The following is a 10512-nucleotide window of genomic DNA, read 5'->3' as shown; positions in this document are numbered from 1 at the left end:
GCACACACAATATCTTCAATAAAACAGCGCCATAATGCGGTATGCGCACATGCTGACTCCGGCACCAAGATTCGGACAGAAGAACACAATCACCATTATATATAAGATACTAATATTATACACACATGTATACAGCCACATAACTATGTACACAGCCATTTCCTTTATTCATATGCACACATAAGTGCTTTATACATACGTACACAGGCATTCCTGTATACACACACCAGTGCTATATACACGCCTCATTCCTGAGTGTATGTATATATAAACACACACATGTACAGTGCTGGCCAAAAGTATTGGCACACCTGCAATTCTGTCAGATAATACTCAGTTTCTTCCTGAAAATGATTGCAATCACAAATTCTTTGGTATTATTATCTTCATTTAATTTTCTTGCAAGGAAAAAACACAAAAGAGAATGAAGCAAAAATCAAATCATTGATCATTTCACACAAAACTCCAAAAAAGGGCCGGACAAAAGTATTGGCACCCTCAGCCTAATACTTGGTTGCACAACCTTTAGCCAAAATAACTGCGAACAACCGCTTCCGGTAACCATCAATGAGTTTCTTACAATGCTCGGCTGGAATTGTAGACCATTCTTCTTTGGCAAATTGCTCCAGGTCCCTGATATTTGAAGGGTGCCTTCTCCAAACTGCCATTTTGAGATCTCTCCACAGGTGTTCTATGGGATTTAGGTCTGGACTCATTGCTGGCCACCTTAGAAGTCTCCAGTGCTTTCTCTAAAACCATTTTATAGTGCTTTTGGAAGTGTGTTTTGGGTCATTGTCCTGCTGGAAGACCCATGACCTCTGAGGGAGACCCAGCTTTCTCACACTGGGCCCTACATTATGCTGCAAAATTTGTTGGTAGTCTTCAGACTTCATAATGCCATGCACACGGTCAATCAGTCCAGTGCCAGAGGCAGCAAAGCAACCCCAAAACATCAGGGAACCTCCGCCATGTTTGACTGTAGGGACCGTGTTCTTTTCTTTGAATGCCTCTTTTTTTTCCTGTATACTCTATGTTGATGCTTTTTCCCAAAAAGTCCTACTATTGTCTCATTTGAACAGAGAACATTCTTCCAAAACGTTTTAGGCTTTCTCAGGTAAGTTTTGGCAAACTCCAGCCTGGCTTTTTTATGTCTCGGGATAAGAAGTGGGGTCTTCCTGGGTATCCTACCATACAGTCCCTTTTCATTCAGACGTCGACGGATAGTACGGGTTGACACTGTTGTACCCTCGGACTGCAGGGCAGCTTGAACTTGTTTGGATGTTAGTCGAGGTTCTTTATCCACCATCCGCACAATCTTGCGTTGAAATCTCTGGTCAATTTTTCTTTTCCGTCCACATCTAGGGAGGTTAGCCACAGTGCTATGGGCTTTAAACTTCTTGATGACACTGCGCACGGAAGACACAGGAACATTCAGGTCTTTGGAGATGGACTTGTAGCCTTGAGATTGCTCATGCTTCCTCACAATTTGGTTTCTCAAGTCCTCAGACAGTTCTTTGGTCTTCTTTCTTTTCTCCATGCTCAATGTGGTACACACAAGGACACAGGAGAGAGGTTGAGTCAACTTTAATCCATGTTAACTGGCTGCAAGTGTGATTTAGTTATTGCCAACACCTGTTAGGTGCCACAGGTAAGTTACAGGTGCTGTTAATTACACGAATTAGAGAAGCATCACGTGATTTTTCAAAGGGTGCCAATACTTTTGTCCACCCCCTTTTTTAGGTTTGGTGTGGAATTATATCCAATTTGGCTTTAGGACAATTCTTTTTGTGATTTTTTCATTGAAGACAAATTAAATGAAGAGAATAATACCAAAGAATTTGTGATTGCAATCATTTTCAGGAAGAAACTGAGTATTATCTGACAGAATTGCAGGGGTGCCAATACTTTTGGCCTGCACTGTATACAAACGTACACACACCACTGCTATATACCTATTGTAATGCACACGCCCGGGCTGAGCGGCGTGTGCTTGTAGTGATTCCACTGGACCGTGCCGGAGAGTGAATGCCTGGAGGGGCGTAACTAGGTATTCACCCGATCCGACCAGGGTCGCACGACGGCATACGACGCCAGTGCACCAAGGAGGAACCGAGCAGAGGGACCAGGTGCTACTCCAGGACAGACCCCGGACACGGCTGTTGACCCACACAGGGGAATACAGGAACAGACTGGTAGGCTGGCACACAGACCGGTGGGTATAGGCAGGCACGACTGGTATGCAGGCAGGCGGGTATGCAGGCAGAGCGGTACAGGCAAGCACAGCTAGAGTGCAGACAGGGAGGCACTAGCAGGTAGGGACACTGGCGGGATAGGACCCAGTACACACTGGGACTCAGGAACAGAACCACAGATGTGGCGGACAAACACAGCAGAGTGAGGCCACCCAGAGAGGTGAGCGAGAACAGGGCAGGACAAGGCCGCCTGGAGCGGTGAGCAAGAGTAGAGCAGGACAAGGCCGCCAGGAGCGGTGAGCAAAGGGTCAGAGCTGAGCGAGACTGCCGGAGCAGTGAGCAAAAGGATAAGAGCGGAGCGAGACTGCCGGAGCAGTGAGCAAAAGGGTCAGAGCGGAGCAAGGCTGCCGGAGCAGCGAGCAAAGGAGTCAGAGCAGGCTAGAACCGCCGGAGCGGTAAGCAAAGGAGTCAGAGCAGGCTAGAACCGCCGGAGCGGTGAGCAAAGGAGTCAGAGCAGGCTAGATCCGCCGGAGCGGTGAGCAAAGGAGTCAGAGCAGGCAAGGCTGAGCAGGGGGGACAGGGCTCTGTTCACACGGAACAGACAGGAAGGGAAAGGCAGAGCCAGATACCCACAGGGTACTTGCAGTGAAGTAGCGAGTGGACCACAAACTCACAAACGGGAGTACAGAGACAACAAGCAGGAGTTAGGTACGAGTTCAGACTCTGCAGAGAAAGGAAGGGAACGGACATAGAGGCAAAACAGGTAAAGGATAGAAGAGAGTTCAGACTGGGACTGAGTGTACGGAGGAGACCGACACTGCAGCGGAATACAGGAGCGGGTCTGGGAATACGGCCCCCAGAGAGGCAGGATGAACAGGCAAGGAGCGTGTTCAGACAGGACAGACAAGATACAGGAGCGGGTCTAGGTAATCGGCCCCTAGAAGGCGGGAGGAACAGGCTAGGAGCGTGTTCAGACAGGACAGACAAGATACCGGAGCGGGTCTAGATAATCGGCCCCTAGAAGGCGGGAGGAACAGGCTAGGAGCGTGTTCAGACAGGACAGACAAGATACAGGAACGGATCTAGGTAAACGGCCCCTAGAAGGCGGAAGGAACAGGCTAGGAGCGTGTTCAGACAGGCCTGGAAATACAGCCTCCAGGATAGGCAGACAAGAGAACACAGACAGGACTCGGTTCAGACACGGGAACTGATACCGCAAGGCAGGAGACAGACAGGACTCAGTTCAGACACGGGAACTGAAACCGCAAGGCAGGAGACATAGACAGGACTCAGTTCAGACACGGGAACTGATACCGCAAGGCAGGAGACATAGACAGGACTCAGCTCAGACACGGGAACTGATACCGCAAGGCAGGAGACATAGACAGGACTCAGCTCAGACACGGGAACTGATACCGCAAAGCAGGAGACAAAGAACGGGACCTGGCACCTTCAGAGTGCAAGCACACACTGAATGAAACACTATGCTCAGGCAGGGATAGATAGGAGCAGCTGAGCTATATACCAGGTGACAGACAGCAATAGGCTGAGGACCCACAAGGGGTGTGACCCACAGCAGGTACAAAAAGCAGGAAGTGATCGGGCGCCGCCCTTAAGCAGCAGAAACAGACACAAACAGACAGCATGGAGGGAAGCCAGAGAGACATTCTGGACTGGAGATCAAGTGCGCGCTCTTGCACAGTGGGAGATGGACCACCATGCAAGGACGCCGCCAGGTATGTTACACCTATGTACACAGAACCTCCGCTGAGTGCTGCCCTCTCGCCTACAGCCCGGGCAGTGTATGACCCGCACATAATGGTAGAAGTCCTAAGTTATTGCCGTCTCTCATTTATCTTTCAAATCTGGTGCCCGCAAACATTACCGGCACGTCAGGAGTCGCTGTGATGTGTCCGGTGGGTTTGGCCTACTCTCGTCTTTCTCCGGGTGGTATTTATAATACACAGTTCGGCGTGACAGCCTGCCGGCTGGGTACCGTGTCCACCTGTACCTGCAGCAGGGAGGGTGTCGCCGGGAAATAATCGTTAGAAAAGACAATTCGTAACGCTTTCGCTCAGGCTAAACTATAGAGCTAGAGCTTTGTTGTGTGGGGTCCTAATAAGAGTGAGCGTTGTCAGAGCCAGCGGTCCCAGGTGCCCCCTCCTCCAATAAAAGGGCACCGCAGTACAGTGTGCACATGCTCTGACGCCGGCGCCATACTGTACTACTAGGCTTCGGACAGAAGGACACATCTCCGGTTATATTATAGATGCCACGTGTGCCCCCTTTTTCCTACCTGTGTTGTCTCATTATTATCGTGTTATTTTTTGTTTTACTTTTATATTTTATAAATAAATGATATGTTTTTAATATATTTTGGCTTCCATTTTAAAAAAAAAATTAGGTTATTGTTGATATGATGAATATAAGCCTTACTATAAAGATTGAGATCGTAGGTGCTTAATTTCTCATGTCATGTGTAATGAATACAGTTGTGCTGAAAAGTTTACATACCCCGTCAGAATTTTTCCTTTGTTGCACTTGTTTCAGAGAATATGAATGATAACAAAATAACTTTTTCTCCACTCATGGTTATTGGTCAGGTGAAGCCATTTATTGTCAAACTACTGTGTTTTATCTTTTTAAATCTTAATGACAAAAACATCTAAATGATTCTGATCAAAAGTTCACATACCCCAGTTGTTAATACCATGTATTGCCCCCCTCTAACATCAATGATAGCTTGAAGTCTTTTGTAGTAGTTGTGGATGAGGTTATTATCTCAGATTGTAAAGCTGCCCATTCTTCTTGGCAAAAAGCTTCCAGTTCCTGCAAATTCCTGGGCTTTCTAGCATGAACTGCACGCTTGAGATCTCCCCAGAGTGGCTCAATGATATTGAGGTCAGGAGACTGAGATGGCCACTCCAGAACCTTCACTTTGTTCTGCTGTAGCCAATGACAGGTCGACTTGGCCTTGTGTTTTGGATCGTTGTCATGTTGGAACGTCCAAGTACATCCCATGCGCAGCTTCCAGACTGATGAGTGCAAATTTGCCTCCAGTATTTGCTGATAATGTCCTGCATTAATCTTTCCTTCAACTTTTACCAAGTTTCCTGTGCCTTTGTAGCTCACACGTCCCCAAAACATCAGCAATCCACCTCCGTGCTTTACTGTTGGAATGGTGTTCCTCTCATCATAGGCCTTGTTGACCTCTCTCCAAATGTAACATTTATGTTTATGGCCAAAAAGTTCAATTTTGGTGTCATCACTCCAAATTACCTTGTTCCAGAAGTTTTGAGGCTTGTCTCGGTGCTGTTTGGCGTATTGTAGGCGAGATACTTTGTGGCATTTGCGTAGTAATGGCTTTCTTCTGGCGACTTGACCAGGCAGCCCATTTTTCTTCAAGTGCCTCCTTATTGAGCATCTTGAAACAGCCACACCGCTAGTTTTCAGAGAGTCCAGAATTTCAGCTGATGTTATTTGTGGGTTTTTCTTTGCATCCCAAACAATTTTCCTGGCAGTTGTGGCTGAAATTTTTCTTGGTCTACCTGACCGTGGTTTGGTTTTTACAGAGCCCCTGATTTTCCATTTGTTAATCACAGTTTGAACGCTGCTGACTGGCATTATCAATTCCTTGGCTATTTTTTTGTATCCTTTTCCCGTGTTATATAGTTCAACTACCTTTTCTCGTAGATCTGTTGACAATTCTTTTGACTCACAATCCAGAAACATCAGTGGCTGGATGAAAGATGCAAGAGTCTGTCTGGATCCCAGAAACTCACTCAGCTTTTATGCACACACACTGATTACAAGCACACAGGTCACAGGTGAGGACGTTACCTTTAGTAGCCATTCAAACCCATTTGTGTCAAATTCTGTTCATGTTATCAGCCCAAAATCACCAGGGTATGTGAACTTTTGATCAGGGTCATTTGGATGTTTTTGGTTGTCATTAAGATTTAAAAAGAGAAAACACAGTAGTTTGACAATAAATGGCTTCACACAACCAATAACCATGAGTGGAGAAAAAGTTTTTTGTTATCATTCATATTCTCTGAAACAAGGCCAAGAAAGGAAAAATTCTGCCGGGGTATGTAAACTTTTGAGCACAACTGTATCTCCTGCAGTATTGCTAATGCCGATTCCAGAGTCGGTAAATGAGACGACATATCGCGTTATGGAAGATGAGTCTATGAGAAACGTGTTCAGCTGCAGACTCCGAGGAAGAAACTGCTTGTTGTCTGTGGCCTAAAATATATAGGTTTTATTACTAGATGTAAAGAAGAAAACTAAATACTGTAAAATAATAAATCTCCTCATATGTTTCCCTTATTATCTCCAGTAATTGTATTATTACACAGGATTTTTATGATGTTACATTGGCTCATCTTCTTCTCATTCAGTTCTCTACAATAACAGATCCTCCTCAGTGAAGATCTTCTATATAAGAGAATTTTCCTGATTTACCCATCAAGGATGGTTATGGACACAGACAAGATGGCGGAGAGGATATTACACCTCACCCTAGAGATCCTCTTCCGGGTTACTGGAGAGGTGAGAGATTCTGATGATGTCACATTACATCATTCTTATCTATGGGAATAACAGATGGACAGAACTGGAGAGGTGAGGACTCTGGAAATGTCTGGAGGGAGATTTATTAATGTGTCTCTCCATAACCAGGATTACACAGTAGTGAAGAAGACCTCTAGTGAGCGCTGTCAGGACCCTGTGTCTGAGGGATGGGGAAGACCCCTGAGCCCAATCACAGGACCTCCACCTCACCCCCTGATACATGAGGACATCAATGACCAGAAGATCCTAGAACTCACCTACAAGATGATTGAGCTGCTGACTGGAGAGGTGACACTGCTGGGAATGATGGAACATTATACAGTAACGCTATGAAGGGATCGTGGAGATGACGGTATCATTGTATGTGTCAGGTTCCTATAAGGTGTCAGGATGTCGCTGTCTATTTCTCCATGGAGGAGTGGGAGTATTTAGAAGGACACAACGATCTGTACAAGGATGTCATGATGGAGGTTCCCCAGCCCCTCACATCACCAGGTAATAGACAGGACTAAATACACACGGCCTATAATTATCTGTATGTAAAGAATAAATTCAGTCCCTGTATGTGTTTCCTCCAGATCTATCCAGTAAGAGGACAACACCAGAGAGATGTCCCCATCCTCTTCTTCCACAAGACTGTAAACAAGAAGATCCCAATGTTCCTCAGGATCATCAGGTAGATGGAGAGAAAGTGTCATGAGATCTCTATGATGTGTAGACGGCTGTGAAGGTCTTGTGCTCAGTCTTGTTTTATCCACCAGTATTATATGTTTTATACTTGTGTAATGAGAACGGTGGAGATGGCAGGATTAGAGGTGATCATTGATGTGACTTCTCCATCTGTCTGTGACTTTTACAATATTTGTTTCAGGGTGAAGATCTGACCCATATTAATACTACAGAGACATATGTGAGGGGTGATGAGTGGTGTAAAGAGGAGATTCCTACATATGACTACCCAGGTGAGTAGTGACCACTAAATGCAGAGAAGTCACAGATTCTTCTCAGTCACTGGCTGTGGCTGCTTTATTGGTCGTGTGATCACCATTTTGCCGTTAAAGTACAACATTCTCCTCCACCTAAAACTGTTCAAATGACTTTGTGAAATTGTGAAAGCCCTTTTCTATAGAACTTACAACCTGGAGGATCCACCTCCCCCCTGGGATTAGGAGATGCTGACCATTACCTGCCCAGATCTGTAAGTCAATTCACTGCTCTGACAAATTATTATATATCTCTAAAACTTATATTTCCAAATTTCACAGACTAATCCAATTGGAGTAAAGGGTAAAAATTAACTTTTATTTTTTCACGATTAAAACTAGAAATATAGTAACAAAATGTAAAAATTATTGACTCAATTGTACCTGAACTGAAAGTCAGCTAGGATATTAGTAGTAAAGAGTTTGTCACTCAAGATTATTGCAATATATATCAATTATATTTATTTAATCAGGACAACAGATCTTCCTACCGTATCTAACAGCACAATTTATTCAGGAGAACTGTGAATAAATTCACCGTGGTAAACTTTAAAATTCATGAAGCCGACACATTGGGGGTTTCTCTTATCTTGTGCTTATAGCAGCAGTTATAGGATATTGAGAGATTCTCTTGCTTTATCCCTAATCTTGTCAACAATCATATAGTACAATAGACAGTCTCCTAGATAATGCCAATCATTAGAGCCTGTTAGCTGAACTTCTCATATTATAGCATTAGCGATGAGGATGAAGCTATCGTGATGGACGTCCATAGCTGCTGCTACTGTGGGGAAAATAAGTATTTGATACACTGCTGATTTTGCAAGTTTATCGTAGCTACACTTCACCTGTGAGAGACCGTTTCTTAAAAAAAAAAACAGAAAATCACATTGTATGAGTTTTAAATAATTAAATCGCATTTCATTGCATGAAATAAATATTTGATCACCTACCAACCAGCAAGAATTCTGTTCTCTCACAGACATGTTAGTTTTTCTTTAAGAAGCCCTCCTACTCTGCACTCATTACCTGTATTAAATGCACCTGTTTGAACTCGTTACCTGTATAAAAGACACCTGTCCACACACTCAATCAATCACACTCCAATCTCTCCCCCATGGCCAAGACCAAAGAGATGTCTAAGGACACCAGGGACAAAATTGTAGACCTGCACAAGGCTGGGATCAGCTACAGGACAATAGGCTAGCAGCATGGTAAGTAGTGAATAGCGAATTTATTCGAAATCAGATCTTACGACTTAAGGCTATATTCCCACGATGCAGAAATGAAGCGGAAAATTTCTGCTTAATTTCTGCATCATCTCCTTGTCAGAAAAAACGTGTGGGGAATTTAACACGCGGTTTTGAAGTGTTTTTGACATGCGGAATTGCCATGCGTTTTTCTAATGCATTGAGTAGGCAATTCCGCATGCGTAAACGCAAAAATAATGGGCATGCTGCGGATTTTTCCGCGCATAAAATCCGCTGCGGAAAATTCCGCAGCATGGGCACAGAACATGCGGATTGTCATTGGGGACCATGGGGCACGTATTACCAAGCGTTTTTCAAGCGTTTCCGCAGCAGAAATTCCGCAGCGAAAACGCTTGAAAAACGCATTGTGGGCACACAGCCTCAATTCGACACGAATATGGCACATTCGGATTCATGATCGGAAGTGCAAGCAAAATTTCTTAAATTTGGAAATAATCGGCAAAATCAGGGAATAAATGCGGGAACGTGATTGCGGGGCAACTACAGCGTTTTGATCAGTTTAGCTAGCATAGTGCTTGTTTATGATGAGCGGGGGGACGTGGCAGATGAGTGGGGGGGGCTGGTGATAGCTCAAATCAGGTCAGATCAGTGGTGCGCTTGTAATTTTTTTATTTATTTATTTTTTCCTGTAGCCGGTAACTTTAAGTCAGGAATGCGTGGCTAGCCAGTCAGAGCGCAGGAAGCATCCACAGTGTCCAGATACAAGGGCTTCTGCAATTGGCTGCTGAAATCACATTTCCTCTCGATATAAAAACCGGCCAAGTTCCCTCAGCGCCATTTTATCCATGTTACTGAAGGACACAGACGCTGCTGAGTGTGCGCCCGTGTACTGAGAGATATTGGCTAGATAGATGGGTTCTTGTTTGGAAGTCAGATAGTGTAACATAGTAACGTAGTAACGTAGGTTGAATAAAGACCTAGATCCATCAAGTTCAACCTTTCTCCCCCAATTGTACTCCCCATACCAACACTATACTAACTTACTGGAACTAGGCTTCACAAATGAATTACCATTTTTATTATTACTGCACTATTACAATTACAAATAACCATAAATAATTTTTAATTAGTTTTATTTTTTGTATTACTGTTATGGTATTACTAAAATCCCTGTACCTAAATCTTTTGATCCAGAAGAAGGCAAAAAAACCAGGATACATTCAGCCAATTTGCATCATGGGGAAAAATTCCTTCTTCTTGACGCCGAGAAAGGCGATCAGTACAAGAACCCTGCATCAAATGTACTTTTATAGGTGTAACATTTTGTCTAATTTAACTCTAGCCCACAATGTTATGTGTATCAAGGAAATCATCCAGCCCTTTTTTGAAAGCTGTTATAGTGTCGGCCATTACTACCTCCTGTAGTAGGGCATTCCACAGTCCCACTGCTCTGACTGTAAAGAACCCTTTTCTGTTTAGGTGCCGGAATCGCCTTTCTTCCACCAGTAATGATTGCCCCCTGGTCCTTAGTCTTTGGAAGGAATAAGTCAT

At 44.3% G+C, this 10512-nt stretch overlaps 1 protein-coding gene across 1 annotated transcript; it reads left to right on the top strand.

Moving 5' to 3' along the window:
• The first annotated feature begins 6800 nt into the window (after positions 1-6800).
• Positions 6801-9685, top strand: LOC141192384 (oocyte zinc finger protein XlCOF29-like). Its single transcript, XM_073661902.1, has 3 exons — positions 6801-7055; positions 7139-7262; positions 9654-9685. Exons 1-3 carry the CDS (start codon positions 6801-6803, stop codon positions 9683-9685), a joined length of 411 nt encoding a protein of 136 aa, XP_073518003.1.
• The last annotated feature ends 827 nt before the right edge of the window (positions 9686-10512 follow it).

This window comes from Phyllobates terribilis, unplaced genomic scaffold (genome assembly GCF_046119375.1).
Source record: "Phyllobates terribilis strain yellow unplaced genomic scaffold, ASM4611937v1 Scaffold_60__1_contigs__length_8166268, whole genome shotgun sequence".
Classification (NCBI taxonomy): domain Eukaryota; kingdom Metazoa; phylum Chordata; class Amphibia; order Anura; family Dendrobatidae; genus Phyllobates; species Phyllobates terribilis.
The sequence above is the reverse complement of the archived record's forward strand: the minus strand, read 5'-3'. Positions and strand labels throughout refer to the sequence as shown.

Excerpts from the sequence above, each read along its gene's own strand:
- LOC141192384 (XM_073661902.1), top strand. The coding sequence starts at position 6,801 with ATGGACAGAACTGGAGAGGTGAGGACTCTGGAAATGTCTGGAGGGAGA. Across the intron at positions 7,056-7,138 it reads TTGAGCTGCTGACTGGAGAG|GTTCCTATAAGGTGTCAGGA; the intron begins GTGACACTGCTG and ends TGTATGTGTCAG. Across the intron at positions 7,263-9,653 it reads CCAGCCCCTCACATCACCAG|CCGGTAACTTTAAGTCAGGA; the intron begins GTAATAGACAGG and ends TTTTTCCTGTAG.